Source organism: Platichthys flesus, chromosome 7, assembly GCF_949316205.1.
Source record: "Platichthys flesus chromosome 7, fPlaFle2.1, whole genome shotgun sequence".
NCBI classification, from domain to species: Eukaryota; Metazoa; Chordata; class Actinopteri; order Pleuronectiformes; family Pleuronectidae; genus Platichthys; species Platichthys flesus.
The window spans coordinates 21,415,868-21,435,177 of record NC_084951.1 but is presented as its reverse complement, the minus strand read 5'-3'; the positions used below and the strand labels follow the sequence as shown (position 1 = coordinate 21,435,177).

The following is a 19,310-nucleotide window of genomic DNA, read 5'->3' as shown; positions in this document are numbered from 1 at the left end:
AATAGGATAATAAAGCAATTTAGGATGTGGCTCATTAAACAGAAAATGTATTAATAATTATTACAATGACATTTAATACTATGATCCAATTATGCTTTATTAATCATATATATATAATTTGATTTATAGTTACTTTTACTATTTACTAGTTTTAAGTCCCTGAAAAACATTGTAAAAGCCAGGACGTCCAGGCTTAAAACACATTTAAAAACAAAAATATGATTGAATATATACGGAAAAATAAATAAATGTCAATAAATAAAAGAATAGAATGATCAACAGATTCTGTGACCTCAGGCTTTCCCCGATGTGACCTCTCGCGAGAGTTCGTGTCACCACGGCAGAGAAAATGGAAGGCTGCGCTAGCTAACTAGCTAGCTGAGATAATCTCTCCGCAACTGGGAAACTGTCGTCCACACACGGAAGGTATGGTTTCTGTTTTCACCTCGTGTGCGTGTTAATACGAGGAACATGTTATTCGTCTTCAGGGAGCATTGTTCCGTCAGCGTGTCGCCTTTGTTACCAGGTAGTGTAGCTGCTAGCTGTTAGCTGTTAGCCAAGCAAACTGATGGGAACAATGTCGGTCGCCCTCCGACACAAGTCCCCTGTTCTCCCTCTGCAGAAACACTCACGCCTTGTAACAGTGTGGGAGAGAGGACGTTTCCTTTCTGAGCTTCTACACTTGGCTGTGTTCTGATTGTGAAATTAACCAGGTCTGTGTGTGGTAGTTTCTGTTTCGAGTGTCAGGAACATGGAGGCGAAGAGCTCCTACTTCTCATTTCTGCTGATTAGAGTCTGCAGGATTAATCCCATTATACAAGGTCGATTTCACTGGAAACCAACATAGCAACTGTAGAGATCCACTTCTTGGCTGATTGAGGATTTCATCAGATAATCATACATCATAATCACTACAATAAATTGTTTTATTATGATTTCTTGCATTCATGTTTACATCACAATTTGAAGATTAAGAGTATAAAGCAGCCAGAATAAAATAGTTATTTCATATTGTACTAAAATGCAGAACTTTAGTGAATATATCATGTCCATTTTTTAAGGTTAACATACAAACAAGTAAATTATTGCACCTTCGTTTATGTTTAGCATTGATGAATTATCAATAGGAACACATGTCAAGATAAAACATATGAACTGGAGTTGAACAGAATCTATTCCTCAAACATTGCCAACTAAAACTAAACATGTCATTTCAGTTTGGTATTTCATAAACTTTGTTATGGTTTGATGTTGAGAGGACATTTGTACTTAAATCAAAGTTATGAGATTTTTAATGACATTTTCAAATGTCCCCCAAAACAATTCTAAACAGAGAGTCATCAACCACAACAGCCAATATTTAGAAATTAAGTTAAACAGCTATAATGTCAAGTTGTGTGTCTGGATTAATAAAGATCCATTATGTAATGTGCCTTCCCTAATGTATCCCTCCATCAAGTCCTTGTCTAACAGACCAACAGTTAACTATTTCCTCTGTGTTTTCATAGTCTTGGACATCAGCATGGACTCCATGAAAAATAACTGCTTCACAGATGATAGTAATACAGGTAAATCATGTTCTTTTCGTTCATGAATTCCTGATCAGTATAAACTAGATGTAGTTTCTCACTAGAGGGGTAGAAACTTCTCCATTATTAGATGCAATTTCCGGAAGAGGACAAAGCACATTAAAGGTCTGGTCAGAGTCTCCTGTCTGACTGTCCTCCCTCCACTCTCCTGCTGACCTGCGCTCACTTTACACCTCAACAATATACACCGACACTAATCATAAGTTATAAGGACCTGAACATTACTGATATTTAATTTGTGTTTGTTAATTCACTTTTAAGTTTATGAGGTATGTATTTAATCATGTGCGCAGCATAGCTACACACGACATGTGATGCACATAGTCAGGACGTCAGGGTTAAAGTGAATCCTCTGGATTCATGGTCCGACACCATTGATTAATAACTAAATACATGTGGTAATCAATTTTTGTGAGCGACAGACATGGGCAAACACTCAGACACACACACATACACACAGGCTGCAGACAGGAGAGAGGTACTTTCCCGCAGATTATCACACAACGCACACTTTTTTAAAAACTTCATTGTTGCAGAAGAAGTGACATCCCGCTTATCCAGGAGCACAAATATTAGTTTAGCTGTTTTTTTACAAATATCAGCTCTAAGTGTGAGTCGTAGCCCTGTGATTCAGATTCAAATAGTGAGGTGCTTAGAGATTCCCAGCCCTAGTTCTCACTGTGTTCCTGTTGTTCGTTTCTCTTTTTCTATAGAGGAAGAGCTGAGCCAGACAGAAGAAGCAGAGTCGAGTGTTCGGCCATCCCTCTCGCAGGTCACAAAGTCCTGGGGCTTCAGACGGACAACCATTGCCAGAAGAGAGTTCATGGAAGAAGTTGGAGACCTCACACACAGCCCTCCACCTGTACGCAGGGGCAGGGCTCGTCGAACCTATCAGACACCCCCCGCTGCTACAGAGGCCTGCAGCCCTCAGAAAGCTGCATCTACGTCTAGGAGCGTTATAGATGAGCTTGAATGGTCTGCACCTTCCTCACCTGCTTCAGAAGAGAGCAAGCCTGCCTCAGAAGCCTCTGCAGGAGGGAGTCTCGACCCCAGCTTATGGCAGGACTTTGGGTCTGCCTTCCACACTGCTTTCTCGCTGCTAGGCGGGAATGAGGACTTGTCAATGGGCATGTCAGATGCACTTGCAGCCCCTGACATTTTGGAGGCTACTAATGCCATTAAGGCTGTTTCTCCTCAGGGTATAGAAGCTGAAGGGCCTGATAATATGGAATCTGCTGATGAAATGGAAATTTCGCAGCCGCTTACTTCCGACTGTGCATCAGACAGAATAAGTGATGTGGTGTTGATCTCTAGTCAAGAGGACAGTGATGACATGACTCTGATACAGATTAAGGAGCAGCTGGCATCCAAAGACATTCAGGGAGACACAAAAGGTAGAGGGGGGAAAGGTGGAAGAGGAAAGGCCAGAGGAAGGGGTAGAGGCAGAGGAAGAGGTAGGGGAAAAGGGAAAGGAAGAGGCAGAGGGAGGGGCAGGGCAGTGGAGCTTCACTCAATCAATGCAGATGAAGTGGACAATGACGATGATGTGATGTTTGTCAGTGCAGCTGAGCCGCAGCAGCAGTTGCAAGAGGAGAAACACGATCCACACATCCCTACTGATCTAGTGATATCACCTGCTCACTCTGCTATGACTCTGAGTCCTGCGCAACGATCAAACTCAGACTGCATAATCATAGACACTGACTTAGACCAGACTACCGATGTAACTCCTGGCAAGTATGATGATGCACCAGAGGAGGAGAAATATACAAGCATAGCAGAATATTCAAGCATATCGGACAGTGAAGGTTATGACTCCAATGCTCTGTACTGCATCTGCAGACAGAAACACAACAAAAGGTACATCCCCGTTTTTGGTAAAAAGATATTTTAAGCAGAGCTGCACTTTCAGAGGTTTGCATACCTCAACCATCTGTTAGTCTCACTTCCTCATCACTTCTATTTGTTCATTGGCTCCTCTAGGTTCATGATCTGCTGTGACAGTTGCCAGGAATGGTTCCATGGCGACTGTGTTGGTGTCAGTGAGACACAAGGTAGTAAGATGGAGAAGAAAGGGCAAGAATATGTCTGCCCCCCTTGCACAACCAAAAGGAAACTTCAGCCTTACCCTCAGCCAGAGCCTGAGCTAAGCTTTCCTGAGTGTTTGACACTGAGTCCTTCTGGCGAAGAAGGGGAGGAGCAGCAATTCCTCAAGGTTAACATTTTATTTTGATTGCAAGTTATCTACAGATTGCTCATTAAGTTTTAAAATATCTGTTCAACTTCTTTGCAGCAGTAGTTTGTTTAGTAGTATAGTTGTGCTGTCAAACAATGTGTTGCATGAAGTAATTATGTTCTCTTGGTTAAAAATGAGGATCTGTTTTCAGGATGCTGTCGTGTTTGAGGATGAGCAGGTGGAGGAGGAGGCCCCTATGATCAGACTAGAACCTAAAGCTGAACCTGAAGCTGAACCTGAAGCTGAACCTGAAGCTGACCCTGTACCTGAGCCTAAACCTGAATCTGAAGCCGAGGTGGAGACAGACAGCTCTCTTCCCCTGTGCATAGGACCCGGGTGCTTCAAGCAAGCCCTACAGGACTCTGTTTACTGTGGCACTGACTGCATCCTTCAGCACGCTGCCTTCACTATGAAGACACTATCTGGCCCTAAGGTGCCGAAGTCCAGAGGACGGCTACAGAGAAAGGTTTCCATTGCCAGACCAGCTGCAACGGTAAGGAATTGAATTATGGAGAAATTGAGATAGATGTTTGATGTGTGTAGGTAATAGGGATGTGGTTTCATTACGTAACTGTTTCATAACGGATAGAATTAAAAAGAATACCTAAATCTAACAGGTGTCGTTCTTCTCGCGAGTTACTTAATTTGTGTGTTGTGCCGTGCGGAGAAATCTTCCGCAAGTCATGCTTTGAAGAACTCTTGTTTACCTTCGGGTTCTGACCAGCTCCTCTAGCTTTTCATTCTGTAGTATCAATATTCTTGAAAACCATGAAACCATGATATTTCCTCTGACAATAATCATGGCACCTAAATTTCACATTGTTACATATTTTTTTGTTGGGTGTTTTCCATATGCTGTATTTAATTACAACTACAGTGTAACACAAACCTTTAGGTGTCTTTATCCTTGACCTCCGTAAACATTTTCTTCACAGGGTCAGAGGTCTGTTAGGACGTCTAAGAGGTTAGCAGTGAAAGCTGAGGAAAAAGTTGAAGAGGAGGAGATGAAGGAGGAGGATGGAGGAAATGGGGAGGCTGCATCTCCCATATCCTGTGACCCCGTTCTCACAGAAGTTCAGGCCACTTCAATACCATCACCTAAGTTGTACACAGCGTGTATGTACCATTCACTACTCGTACACATTCAAATCATACAGCGGTTCAAACACTGTGCACAAATCGTCTCTATTGGCAATTTAGATTTTCCTCCCTCTTTGAATTAATGCAGTATGTTACACAATCATACATAAGCACGCATGCAAATACCCTCTCTCTCTGGGATGGCATACAAGTAGCAGGGGTCAGCAGTGGGTAAGTATCTTCACTTTTGTAGTTGTTGAATCGAAATGTCCAAAGTGTTTTGCTGATACGGTCTTCAGTCAGGATTCAACAAAACATACTCACTTACACACGTCTCATAACTGGAAATTGCTAAATGAGCAACCTACCAAATACAGGAGTGTGTATGGTATTGCTGGGTAGGCAGGGTGTTTTACAACGTTTAGTATCCATGTATTCAAACACCATTGCCATGTTCAGTTTCCCTGAGGTTTTTTGCAAGCTCACTGAAAACACAACATGACAACCACTCACAGAAGGATGATGGGGAACACTTAACACACTGAGCCTTTTGGTAAGAGTCTCTCATTCTGGAAACGTGATTCATTTGATGAAATCCGCTGCATTGAAGAGTGTGAATAATTCTTCAGAGTGACCTGAGAATCAAGGTTGAGGTTCAGCTTTTCACCATAACAAGCAGTGCAAATGGTCAATTCAGCGTCAACTGGAAGAGGATCACACAACATTTGACAATTTCAACAATGGAAACACCTTGATTTTTGCCTTCAAGAAGCTTCAAGAATCACAACTTTAAAATCCAATTCTCCGCAACATTTGAACTCTTCCACTTCCTTTGCATGCCACTGTTGGCTTTGCGCAATTAATTCACTAATCATAGATTTGCTGATGACAATTTGACGTGATGTGAAAAGTCAGTAAAATGTAGAAAAATAAAAACCATACCTACAGTTTTCATCATCAAGCAGAGAAATCATACCCTTCAAAAGTCTTTAGTACCAGTGCATACAATGTTTGACATCGTTATACACAAACCTTATGGTTTGTTATGGACTCCTGTATCTTGTAGTTGTGATGGCAGTTGCATAAAATATGCTGAAAGCTAATTGAACTTTAAGTTGCACCCTAATACAGGAAATGCACTTCATTGCTTGGACATACACATTTTACAACCTTCCTTGTCCCCATGTCGTGTTCAGACAAGTTACCAGGTCTGAGATACCTGGTAAACCTGGTTTTAAACCAGGTCTCTCGATGTTGCAACTAACAGTGACGTAACCATCAACACTCAACACTCAACACACAAACACACACTTTTGGACCAGTTGGTACAGACACACAAATCCCAGATTGGTTAGCATCTGGAAGGACTAGGGACTGGGCATCTGGTAACTGGAGCAGGAGTGGACTTCTTGCTGGTACAGAGAGAACTTGAGGATTCACCAGTGCATGTGCTAGAAAGAGGTTCCACCCGGAGTCCACCCAACAGCGAAAAGGAGAATTGTGGTCTCGTTTCCATGAAGATGTGATTGGAGGTGTCAGCGGGCCTCCGTCAGTGAAATCCTACATTCCTCTGAGCCTGAACGAAAAAGGAAGAAACTGTTGCTGCTCACCATACATACACACAAAGTCTAGAGAGGAAGGAATTATCAAACTTTCTTTTTATTAACACAGGGTTTAGTGTTTAAGAAAATCTGTTTGATCTAACTTTTTATGGATCAAACTGAATGAATACACCCACGCTCCTGACATTTCAAACCCCTATCCTTCTGATTACGCACACACTCACATGTGCTCACAAAAAGACAGTGCTCCGATCTAGATTATGAAATAAAAAAAAATCCTTGATCCGCCCCTAAATCCGTACCGACACTAAAATGTTATAGGTTCTTCCCAGGCCCCATCCCTCCACCAAGTTTGGTCAATATAGGTTTATTTAGTTTTGTGTATTATATTAACAGTTAAACCAAACAAACGTGGGTGAAAACAAAACCTCCTTGGCAAAGGTAAAGTCCAAAACTTGACATAAGTCAGATGTAACTTCCAACTCAAATGCACTGTGACCAACTGTTATGGGCTCATAACCCGACACAAAAAGGAAAGAAGTAAAACACACATAAAATGTTCCCTGGGAGTTTTGACCGAGCAGACTTCTAGGAACTGTTTTTGAGGGGTTTCCAGTTTAGTTTGAACCTGTATTGAAAATTATGAGACGATGGTTTCACACTGTTCAACCTGATTAATAGGCAAGATAGGCTGCAATACACAAGCAAAGGCAGAGAAGAAGAATATTACAAGCATGGTTATAACCTTTACTGCATTTATTAAAACATCTCTATGCACATTTAATAAGGAAGGAAATGCATTGTAGCCCTTTGACCTCTGTTTTGGTGAATAACACTGAAGATACTCCACAGGGCCTCTTTAAATACGTATCTTAAGTAATAGCAGCAAAATCTCAACTTTTCTCTTAACATTTATACAAACACGTAAATAGTATTTGTTTCTTGGAGCATTAAATCATGATCCGCTTCTTCTTCCGGTACTAGTCAACTATAGTAACATTTGAAATATTCTATGAAATTCAAACCTCAGTGATAACTTTTGTCAACTGAACCAGAGTCACTATCAAACTCTGGCATCACTCAAAGGTTTAGATTGACATAATGTAAAGGACTTATCACAAGGCCACTTATCACAAAACCTTTTTTGGCATATCTGAAGTAAATTGACATCTAGAATACAAAAATTACCCCAAAAAGCACACAGAAAATTCACAGGTCTTAGTGGTAAAATCAACAGAAACTATTTCACCTTCAAGTTCCATGGTAATTAATTTCATAATTTACACTTTTTCTAATGTGACATGTCTATGTATCTGCTGTTAAATAGGCCTGTGAGGTCAACACATTAAATTTTCATTCTGCCTCAAACTTTTCTCTTGGTGCACATCCACTCAGTCGGACATTACACAGACCGTGTTCTGTAGCTGATAGGAGAAAATCTGTTTTTTATCTAGTTCAACTGGTTCACACTTTTGTGTTGACACATCCAGTTCCTCCAGGTATTATCCAGAAAAGACTAAGTATTTTGTCTCTCAGTGCGAACAGTCTTCCTTCCAAACCACTTCTACGAAAAGTAGCTTAAGTATGTCCAAAAGGTTGCTCTATCTTTTTGCTATGATCAAAAACATTGATCAACCAACCACCAAGAACTACAACAGCAAATATTTCCAGTGGCCCACAGTTACCTTTGCGGATTCACACTGAACCCGAACCTTTTGAAGAAACTCTCTGAACACTACTTTCAGAATATCTCTCTCGACATTGTCCAAAAAAAGAACCACATCTCTTCAGTAGTTATCCAGCAGTCCATCAGAACCCTGGGTGATCCCCTGTCGCAGTCCCCTCTGCTCGACACCTCGTGGAGCCAATGAGCCTCTGAATGTGCAACTGTGAGGTGCAGAGACTTCTGGAGAAACCTCTGACTAAGCTTCTGGCTCTTGGCGGACAGAGGTCACGTCTCCAGCTGTGTGTTACAGCCTGCATCACTGGTTCTCAGTGGGGTTGAGGTCAGGAGATGTTGCACGCTGAGACAGCATCTGCTAACTAGCAGTCCATAGGGCAGAGGGGACCTGGGGAACAGAGGTTTTTCCCCGGATGGGGGGGTGGTGTCGCTGCACAATTTCATCAACACATGACATCAACTCAGGAAGCAAAGTGCATTGACATTTGATTCCTAGCGATATTGACTTAAAATTAGGATACCTTTATGATAACATGAATGATACTGCTGCTGTACCTCAGAGTCCTCCCAGTGATCCTCATTGTGAATGTCCAATTGTACGTTTTTGGTGCCTTACTATTTCTGGTGATTCAGCAGAAGACTTTAATACTAGTTTCAAACTTACTTTATTCCATTTCCACTGGAAAGTTTTATTAAGTTTTATTTTGACATGTTGAAACGGATTTTAGCTTTGATAACTTAAAATAAAAATAAACGATTCACAAAAAATATATAGATTTCTGTTAGAACACTTGATGGCTAGTCATGGGTATGACTCCCATCATATATTAGAAAAATGTCTTGGACAACATCTTTTTGTCTTCTCTGTCATCTCTCTTCTCTCCTTGAATTTAGTCAAAATCCTTTCACACTTGACCCCTGGTGCATCATGTGCTGCGTCACACAACACAAGCACACAATGGTGCCCTATGTGTCTGTAAAAGCCTTGCTGGGCTGTGGCTGGTCTGCAGTCACTGGAAGGGAAAGTCCACTCTCTTGGTACAGTCTCCCCTCGGTGGAATAGTTTAAACCCAACTTACGAATTCCCTGATTGCAGAAGCCCCAAAAGAGCAGTTGTGGCTTCAAATAAACAGGTTGCGTTGCCATTTGCACATCATGTAATAGTCGTCCGGTCTAATGGTTTTGTATCATGTGTATTCTACATGGTCTGAGTGAAACTCTCACTGAGAGCTGTTTCCTTTCTTATTTCAACCTTTGAAACAAACAGGTGTCCGAAAGTTTCACCCCACTACACTGATGACATGTTTCAGAACTAGTTTACTGGCCTTTCATTATGCAAACCTCTTGCGAATGTCTAATCCACTCATACATGATGCTTTAATGGTTTGGTACTGTCATGTCAGGGATTACCCAAATACCCAAACCTCTATTATTATTTTTATTATACATGACACAGGATGTCAGTAATAAGTAGATCTTAAAGATAAAAAATGTTTAGCTAGTAGTTGGTCATACAAATTAGATTTATTCTTGATGAACTAATTTCTAGGTTGGAGTAAATTGAATTTCTGTTAAGAGTGTACAGTCGGACCCTTGTGGTGACTGAGTGCCGTTTGATCACATGATATAGTGTAACTGGAATGAGAGAGTCATGTGATTTCTGGGATTTGATTTCCAATGATTTGAGCTTTGAGCAAGACAGGTATTAACTATAAGTGATGCCGACAATGTTAGGTTTTTAGCTCAAATCTATTTACATTTTAGCTTGTAAATCAAAGGATGTCAAGGCATGAGTTTCCTAAAAATGTCTTTTTCAACGCTTTCATTTCAGTACGTCATTGTCTCAGGCTTTTAATTGTAAAACCCCAGCACCCTCTACTGGCCAAACAGAAAACATGCAGCCACAGAAAATGAATAGCCGACATTCCACGTATTTCACAGCTTGTGAGGGATTATGCCGGTTTCTTTTTAAATCAAAAAGATTACAGTGTTATACAGTTTCCCAAATACAATTGTACAAAGCCTTTATACATATGTAATACGAAGTATATGTGCTTGCCGGTACAAACATATACATATTTCCATTATCATTATGCAGACCATGAAGCCAACTGTTGACTTCAAAGCTGCCCAAAAAAGATATTTGGATTTCCCTTATTGGGAAATGAGAACAGACATACAGGATCACAAAGTCGTCAAATAAAACGTAAACTGGACAAATTTCAAGAATGTGGAAAAGTTCCACCCTAGTAACATCACACAGTAAATGGGACACAATACTACTTTTGAATTGCTTAATGTTGTAGAAAGTCAGTATCTTCATTTTTTTATTTTCTTATGTGCCTGGTGCCTTCATATATCATTCAGTGATGTGCTCACACTGTCGCACTACAACATTTCTCCGACTTTGGGACCTCGTTCAGACCTGGTATTAACAGATGATGTGGACAGCTCTATGTACATATGGACACACCCAAGATGCACTGAGGACACGTGTCCACATTCTTTTATCAGTGTGGATGCAGATATGTCCTGGGCCACATTGAGGGACCTCCTACTCAACTGCCATTCTCTGACCTGCTACAGTTTCACAACCAAAACATTTTTATACTTTGCAGTGCATACATTGATTTAGTTGTGGCCACTTCAACAATATGAACATTGGCTGCTCTATACAGATTTTTTTATCTTGTTTCAACGGAGTAAAATCTTTTTTTATTGTAAAGCTAGGTGCTTTGATTCCCTCTCTCCATCTTTCTCTCCTTTTCAAACCAAAACACAAACAAATATACTTTCTATACAGTCTGACGGGCAAAAACATCTTAATGATGGATTTTTGTAAGCAGAAATGATGTACGTTTTCATTTTCATATAGAGCGGGGAAGTGAGATCCAATGACAAGGTCACAGGAGACACATTCAGGAGGCCTTTTAATGCAATATGTGAAGTAAATATGTTACTCCACTGTTGAATGAGCTTTGAAAAAGTAATTGATATATAGGACAGTGAGCATGTAGGCACGGTGGCATATGACGAGGCCACCGGGGGCTCCCACATACACGAGTAGCTTTTTAGCTTTCAGCTGTAAACATAAACTCAACAAACTACACAGAATTTGTCCCACATAGCCTTTTCAGGGTTCTAGGCTCAGCCTCTTCCAGGCTCTCATTGTGTGTCTGTCTTCGTCCCATGTGTCTCCGCTGCTGCCTTTTGAATCCAGTTAGAGTTGATTGGCCAACTTGTCTCAGCTGGGCCAGTCACCGCTCCCTGGTTCCCCTGGAGGTTCTCTCACCTCCATGCTCACAATGACCGGTTGTCTTACCTGACCAGCAAGGTTATGATGGTGTTCCATGATGGTTCGTACAGTGATTCATTCTGAAGCCAGGTATGGAGCCATGGCTGCAACGACTTTGGAGTTTGATTCAGGGAAGTTAAGTGAAATGTTAAGTTTGTTCTTGTGCAAAAGAAAATAGTTTAGAGTTCAGAGAAACCTACGTTAAGTGTTTGCTGGTGCAGACTTGACATTCAGACTGAACTTCCATTTCCTTTCTCTGAACAAATCTTGAGCCATCAAAGTTATGAGCAGTGTGTCATGGGTCTGAAACCAGGTTAAGAAAATACTGTCAAGGAAATTCCTATTGGTAAATTTCACAAAACAAGGTGTATAGTTGTGATGGCAACAGAGAGAAGAGGACTGCAAAGCTTCCAAGTAATAGTGGTGAAATTCTGTGAGTTATATTGGGTTTACAGAATTTCCCTAGAAATGTGTAAATTCAGGAAACGAAGAAAAGCCTCAGGATTTATGAAGCATCTCAGCCCCGCAGATTGCTTCTTAAGTGAACACTTGCTCAGAGAAGTGATGAGGACGTTTATGGCGCTGGAGACTTTATCTCAATGTGGATAAAATAGCTGCCTCGAGCAGCAATGCGGCGAAAGTTATATGAAAAAAGGGAAAACGGTGCTACAATAAAAATGAAATCATCCAGATATTATGTTTGTGGTTGATCGTGATCTTATTTCAGACACAAAACATGTTAGAGCCGTGTTATTGATGCTCTTAAGTCTGTTTCACATTCTCGACTGATTTAATGCTCACCAGAAATGTAATTGGAAGTGTATCGCAGTAGTTATTAATAGAGAAAGGCTTTGCTGATTAGCCTACATAGATGTGATGCCTCCTCATTAAGAAAAGTCCCATACTAAGATATTAGAAAGGACAGTGTGCCCCTGGAGTCTTGATGCTGGGGGCAGTAAAGTTGGAAGCTGGTGGTTGATAGAAACTTTCAGTTGAATCTCCTTGGAACATTCTGGAGGTAACGCTGGTTCAGAGTGATCATTGACTGTTTACATCAGAATTGTAAATGTAGAGACTTTGATCATATATGAAATCAGAAATAGAAAAAGTGTGTAGAGATGGACACCGCATGAAATACCCCAAATGAATATATAAATGATTGTATGTACAGTAGCTTCATAGGTATCGAATATGTTTTCCAAATAATTTAAAGAGGGGGTGATGATATTTTCAATAATTGACCACTGCAGGGGCATCTTACCTTGAAACCACATTTACCCTGGAGAACTGCACGTTTCCTCCTCACTTTGACTGACACGTACACACACACACATACACACGCATACTGAAGTACAAGCAAAAGTCCCTGATTCATTTCCTAATGTATGTAGAAAGTGACTCACTTAAATATTTGTTCCTTCAGTCAGTAATAAGTAAAGTATAAGTTTTCATTAATGCATGTTGGGCTTCCTGCTCATCAGTGGCCTAAAGCAGAAAAAAGGATATTTCTTCAGATGACTCACTAAACCTGAATCATTCACCTACTTCCTTTAATGCATTGCTGTTATTAAGGTCTTCTATTTCTTGAAGTATGTGTATATGGACATTGACCCAGTCTGTTCGCTTGCCCAGGAAGTCTAAGTTCATAGGTATCAGACTTAAATTCAGCCTCAATTCATCGCTATGAAACTAATCAAGCATCTACACAAACATTTGGTGTGAGTGGTCAGTGCACATCAGCTCAATCACATTGTATTCTTCTCACACCAACGGGCTCAACTTTCAATTTACACCTCAATTTACACCTCATCACAATATGTACAGCAAGTCATGGCCCTTTGGATCGATGGTTCTGTAGGGTTTTCTCTTTGTTGCTTTGATGTTGCCTAGACATCGACTGAGCCACTGGCGTCAGAACTGGAGTTGGTCTCAAGGTGTTGCATTGTGGCTGCACACTTTGCACTTAATTTCTTCAAACTATTTACTCAGAGGATGAATTTCCTCACAGGACAGAATCAAACAACTTGCACCATTATATCCGTGCCTGTGCAGTATGTGGGAATAAAGTGAGCCCACATTGTGTTCATCTTCAACATGAGCAAATATTTTTACATATGTGCATTTATGTACACATTTATCATAAAGTATGTTCAGATATTTATCTGAATTCCAATCGTATCAATATTGAACCCATCAATCAAACATTCACAATGTTGGTTGGAAAAGATACTGTGAGTCAGCAGTCAGGAGATAAAAAACAATGAGTCCATTCAATGAAACAAGATTAGAGCTGGTTAAAGGTTAGAGCTACTTTGATTTACAAACCAAACTCAAACATTTTGAGAGTTGATTGGTATGAAGCTGTCATGTCAAAGTGTTTACATATTGATCAGTCCATGGTTTATACATGGAGAAGTGGGTTTCTTACTAAATGCGTCAAAGGAACTATGTAGAACAGTTAGTGATGAAGCCCAGTGAAACAACTAAAAGCTTAAAGGAAGCTGTTTTCATCAGTCAACCATATGGAAATCAATGTGCATGTTTGCATGGAGCAACAGGACACCATGGAGGAAGCTGCTGTTCTACTGGTAAAATGTTTGTGGACTGATGAGACTATGGATGGAGCCATCGAGGTCCAAAGTTCAGTTGAAGTGTTCACTGACTCATTCCACTTGGAATGGGATTGTTTAATTGATGTGTTCTATAAATATACAATAGATTATTAATAGTATAAGCATATTGGTTGTCAACGCTTTTTACTTAGAAGAAGACCAGTTCACACTTTAGAACCAATGCAGAAAAACAGGTATCTCCAAAGTGTTCACACAGTTTATCTTGCCACAGTGGAGTTTTATAGGATTTGGCAGCCGACAAGATTTAGCTTTTTCCATCCATCCATCATGTGTACTGCTTATCCCCTCGGAGGATAACAGGGGCTGGAGCCTGTCCCAGCTGACATTGTGTGAGAGGCATTTTTCACCCTGGACACGTCACTAGAATATCACAGGGCTGACATAAAGACACAAATAGTCATTTACACCCATTGGCAGTGAGACTGACAGATCACATTTATTTAATATGTCTATGATCCTCCACATACATAAAAACTATGTGTCTGTTTGGATATAACAACTTAATATATTGCACTGCAGGTGACTAGGAACAGCTGTGGATGTGTTGCTCTCTGACCTTATTCCCTATGTGCCAGCAATATTATGCCCTATAGCTATTCACAGTGTGATAAAAGAAACAAGGGCAGACTTGTCAGAGCTGGCTAATTTTAAGTTCCCTTCACTTTCAGTTTTTTGGGAGATTAATTGATAAATCATCTACAATCAATGAGTCCTTTGTGATATACAGGTTAAATTAAGCCAATTTAAAGATTGGTACTTTTAATAACTGGTGTAAAAATGCTTCAGAGGTTTTGACAGGAACTTCCTGACATGATGATGATGATAATGATGAAATCAAGAAATGCAGACTTCAACTACAACCTAAGTGTAGCTTAAAGTTTTGTGTGAATCACATTTACATGATCCAACAAGTTGGAGCAAAGTCCTTTTATAAACAATATAAATCTGGATATGAACATTCCAGTATTCAATAGAAAAACCCAGTAAAAAAAGATACACATGTATTCATTAATAAGGTAATTTGCAATGCCTTAAATCCTATGCACAATTATTTTATTTTTTCAGATACTTTTATATTTTTATTTATACTTTTGTATTTATTATCGACCTACACAAAAAAACATCATCTGATTGATACACAACAACTGCAACCATAACAAAAACATCAACGAAAAGTACAAAAACTTACAATGACACAATACACCGCAGCATGTAACATAAAGGGGGTGTACAGTACATTGCCTCATGGGTAGTATCGAAATCATTATCTTGAATATATGAATATGTATATGGATAACCAAAGTGAGGAACTTTTCAAATAGTGGCTGCTCAGTGCCAATCTGACTAAGTCTCAAATACGCCATGTGGAAACACATTTCCGAATTTGGTCCCAATTCAGAATATTACAGGATTTATCAGATCAGCTATTTCTTCAATATGAAGAAGATTGGAAAATTCAAGTAACCATGTTTCTATTGAGAAACGTTCTGGCCTAAGAATTCCAATTAGGCAAAATCATTCTATAAGCAGCCATGAAGACTAGGCCTACTATTTTCCTCACTTCTTTCCATATCCTAAAAAAGGACATGGGGAGAGATTTATATATATTAAAACCGAGATTGAATGAAACACTTATGCCATAACATATGAATCAAGGCTCACACTTTGCCCAACCAAGCCAGCAGAGCCAGGAGCTTGGGTCTATATTCTTTTAAATCTGGAGGTTGTGATATTAGCTTTGCTAATCCTATGTATCATGTATCAGAGTACACCGTATATATTATATTTAGTTGTCATGTACTGTTGGCCCTTCTTTTAACTCTACTGATTAACATATCACTTATGTCGATGTTCACATATTTCTTCATATTCACAAAGTGTCCTACTGTTCTTCTTTCTAACAGCTAATACAGACAATGAACAAGTAGAGGCTGACAGTGAGGCTGCAACTCCCTCAAATCAATCTCCAGAGGACTCCTCTACAGATACCATTCCCTCTTCCCATCATGCCCCTGAGCCAGGCCCACCAAACAGAGACTCTCAAGAAGAAGCAAAAGAGCCAGAGGACAGTGGTGTGTCGAGGCCACAACCGGCTGAATCCGATCCCACAATAGCACCCACTCAAGCTATGTCTAGTCCATCTCCGGCTGCACAATCCCCTACCACCTCAGTGCTCAGACATCATGAAACCGGTGCCCTCATGGTCACTAAGACCTCATACGTCATACCAAAGAAGCAGTCTGGACCTCAGCCTCCGTCAGTATCAGCCTCAGCATCCTGCCAGAAGTCGTCTTCAACCCTGACGCTGCTGAATGAAACCCGTAACCTGCTTGTGCCTCCTGCGCCCAGCGCTCCCTCCTCCAGACCCTCTCAGCCCAACACCCAGGTCAGACAGAGCATCCAGCGCTCCCTCACCGGCATCCTGTTCAAAAGGTGAGAACTGGTTTATAAAGTGTTTGACTGAAAACCTCAGTCTGTGATTCTCTGAAAATGCAAAGTCCTGTCATACACTGTACAAATACTACACTCTTGATTAAATTGAAAATTTGCTCTTAGGAGGTTCTTCAATCATCTACAGTTCAGTTACATTTTCCTAAACTATGCAAATTTTGGAAATAATATTGACTTACATATCATGAATATCTGTCTAACAACTTGTTGACTTACTGCTTTTGTTTGTTAAGGGTGTGTGACTGTGAGGACATGGACATGTCTGAGAGTGACACTGCAAAGCTTGTCGCAAACATTGAGATGGAGATGTTCGACATATTTCGCAACACAGACAGCAAATACATGAACAAGTACAGAACCATAATGTTCAACCTAAAAGACCCAAGAAACAAGGTGATACAACCTATCAATGTTTTGTGATTTACATTTTTGTGATTTACTCTGAAAGTGCCCATATTTGTCCTATTCACATATTCACATTCTCCTCTACTTGAATGAGTTTATTTGTTGTATTTTTCAAGACAAACCAGCTATGTGACACATTAAGGACAAGGAAAATCATAATATGTGCACCTAAATATTACAGAAATGCTTCTAGAGAACTTTTTTTACAAGCAGCTCATAGTGAAAATATGTTTCTTGTAAATAGTCTAATCACGGGTTTCTCTCTAGGGCTTGTTGTATCGGGTTGTACAAGGGGATATCAGTCCCTTCAGACTTGCAAGGATGAGCCAGAAGGATATGCAGGCCACCAAGGCACCTGAACCAAGTGCAAAAGAAACAGCAGAGGTAGAGTGGTATATTACACTTAAACTTGTTATCATGCCTCAGAAAGGTTACACTATCGGTATGTTTGTGTCAGAAATGACCATGTTCTTCCATTGCTGTGTGTATATAGGTTAAGGATGCTGCTGCTAAAGCAACACGTTTACAGCAGAAGCCGGAAGCAGTGAAGGTTGATTTGCCCAGTTTGAATCCTGTTAGACCTGATAGAAGATCCAGCAAAAGACCGGAGAGCATGGTGTGAACAACTTATTTCATAAAATGTATCAATATACTGTGCCTCGTGTCCCATGGACACATTGCTCATGAAAGGCCAAGGATGTGTTTTGGGGTCTCATTGTTTTTGTTTCTTTGTCGGTACAGGTTGCTCCCCAGGAACAGAAGAGAACTGTTCCTTCTCTCAAGATCAGAATAAACCATCCAAACCAGAGCAGCGCTACATCCGATTTTTTCACCTGTATGCTTAAGGACACAACATCAGAGCACAAAGCTCACCTCTTTGACCTGAAATGCAAGATATGCACAGGTATTATAATATATTTGGTCAATACTAAACAGATATTATCTTATTTTAGTTATTCTAATACTGATTGGATTTCTTCCCACAGGCCAGACACTACCCGGGGAAGAGGATGAACCCTCAAAGAAAAAACCCAGGATCTCAGAAACAAAAGAAAGGAACGAACCCTCATGGAGAAGGTACACAGGAGGTGACTCTCCTCTGCGGGCGCCACCTGACTCACCAGACATGGACTCCCCAACATCCTGCCTTGTCATTGACTCTCCAGTATTGACCATTGAAGAATCCCCTGCTTCTCCCATGAGGGATTCTCCAGCCTCCCCAACTTTAGAGTCTCCTGCTTCCCCTGTCTCAGAGTCCCCTGCATCCCCGACTCCAGACATTCCTAAAGCTACTACAACAAAGAAAGCATACACACCAGTTGTGATTCCAGCTGTCTCCACTGTGACCATCTCAAGACGTGATCCCCGCACTGCAGCAAGCAGGTTCTCTGCATCGTCTAGTAGCTCCTCTGGTCCCAGCAACACAACCCTTAACCAATCATCCCCTTATATGTCTATTAAAGAGAATAGCTCTGCCTTGACCTCTGCATCAGGATCCTCACTAGCATCGGGATCCTCACTTCCACCAACAAAACCTTTACCGAAATCTATCTTAATGAAGCCGTCGTCCGATCCTCGACTCTATTGCCCATCATCAAGGTATATACAACTCTTGAAGTTTAAATGTAAATATATTCTGTTTGAAATAATATTCATTAGATTAAAAATAAGCATGATGTGTGGATGTGATTGTTATTGTGCTGTTGTGGCTTGTGTTTCAGGACTGAGATCTCTGAATCACCGGGTGCTGGAGAGACTGCTCAGTTCCTTTCTAAGCAAGAGATAATGTGGAAAGGCTTCTTAAACATGCTCAATGTCGCCAAGTTCGTAACGAAGGGATATCTGGTTTCAGGATCTGCTGAAATCCTAAAAGCGGTACAGTACTGCACTTCAACTTTTCATACATATTCTCTTATTCACCAAGCACAGTATTCATCAAATCTGTCTTTGAAACTGGAACTTACTGTATGTTGTTTTGTGCAGGATCTACCGGATACCATACAAATTGGGGGACGAATCATGCCTGAAACAGTTTGGGACTATGTTGCAAAGCTAAAGACATCTGTTAACAAGGCAAGCAGTACACAATGTATACTTTCTCTCTTTCTGCACCCAATATATGTTCAAGTTTTTCAGTATCATGAATCTTGTTTTGTTTGTTTTTTGCCTATTAGGAGTTATGTGTGATCCGGTTTCAGCCCGCAACAGATGAGGAGGAGGTTGCCTACGTCTCCCTGTTTTCGTATTTTAGCAGTAGAGGTCGCTTTGGGGTTGTTGCCAATAGCAGCCGCTCTCTCAAGGATGTGTACCTTGTCCCACTAGGTGCAAAAGAATCAATCCCATCGATGCTACAACCTCTTGAAGGGCCAGGTGAGATG

The 19,310-nt window shown here is 40.6% G+C and overlaps 2 protein-coding genes across 2 annotated transcripts in view; both read left to right on the top strand.

The window, feature by feature from the left end:
• The first annotated feature begins 298 nt into the window (after positions 1-298).
• On the top strand, positions 299-19,144 carry LOC133957132 (death-inducer obliterator 1-like). Its single transcript, XM_062392573.1, has 15 exons — positions 299-426; positions 1,509-1,568; positions 2,303-3,449; positions 3,573-3,804; positions 3,977-4,318; positions 4,761-4,941; positions 15,981-16,509; positions 16,761-16,920; positions 17,200-17,316; positions 17,426-17,548; positions 17,674-17,836; positions 17,919-18,531; positions 18,654-18,807; positions 18,916-19,012; positions 19,131-19,144. Exons 2-15 carry the CDS (start codon positions 1,523-1,525, stop codon positions 19,142-19,144), a joined length of 3,918 nt encoding a protein of 1,305 aa, XP_062248557.1. The 5' UTR covers positions 299-426; positions 1,509-1,522.
• LOC133956949 (neuroblast differentiation-associated protein AHNAK-like) overlaps positions 19,125-19,310 on the top strand; it is a 17,549-nt gene continuing 17,363 nt past the window's right edge. Inside the window, exon 1 of the mRNA XM_062392322.1 lies at positions 19,125-19,302. Coding sequence (XP_062248306.1) covers positions 19,278-19,302 — 25 coding nt within the window. The 5' untranslated portion in view covers positions 19,125-19,277. The remainder of the gene's footprint in view (positions 19,303-19,310) is intronic.

What these genes read in the sequence shown, in the direction of transcription:
- LOC133957132 (XM_062392573.1), top strand. Translation starts at nt 1,523, where the DNA reads ATGGACTCCATGAAAAATAACTGCTTCACAGATGATAGTAATACAG. An exon ending in ACCTAAGTTGTACACAGCGT is followed by an intron (nt 4,942 to 15,980) that starts GTATGTACCATT and finishes TCTTTCTAACAG; the next exon opens with CTAATACAGACAATGAACAA. An exon ending in TAAAAGACCCAAGAAACAAG is followed by an intron (nt 16,921 to 17,199) that starts GTGATACAACCT and finishes GTTTCTCTCTAG; the next exon opens with GGCTTGTTGTATCGGGTTGT.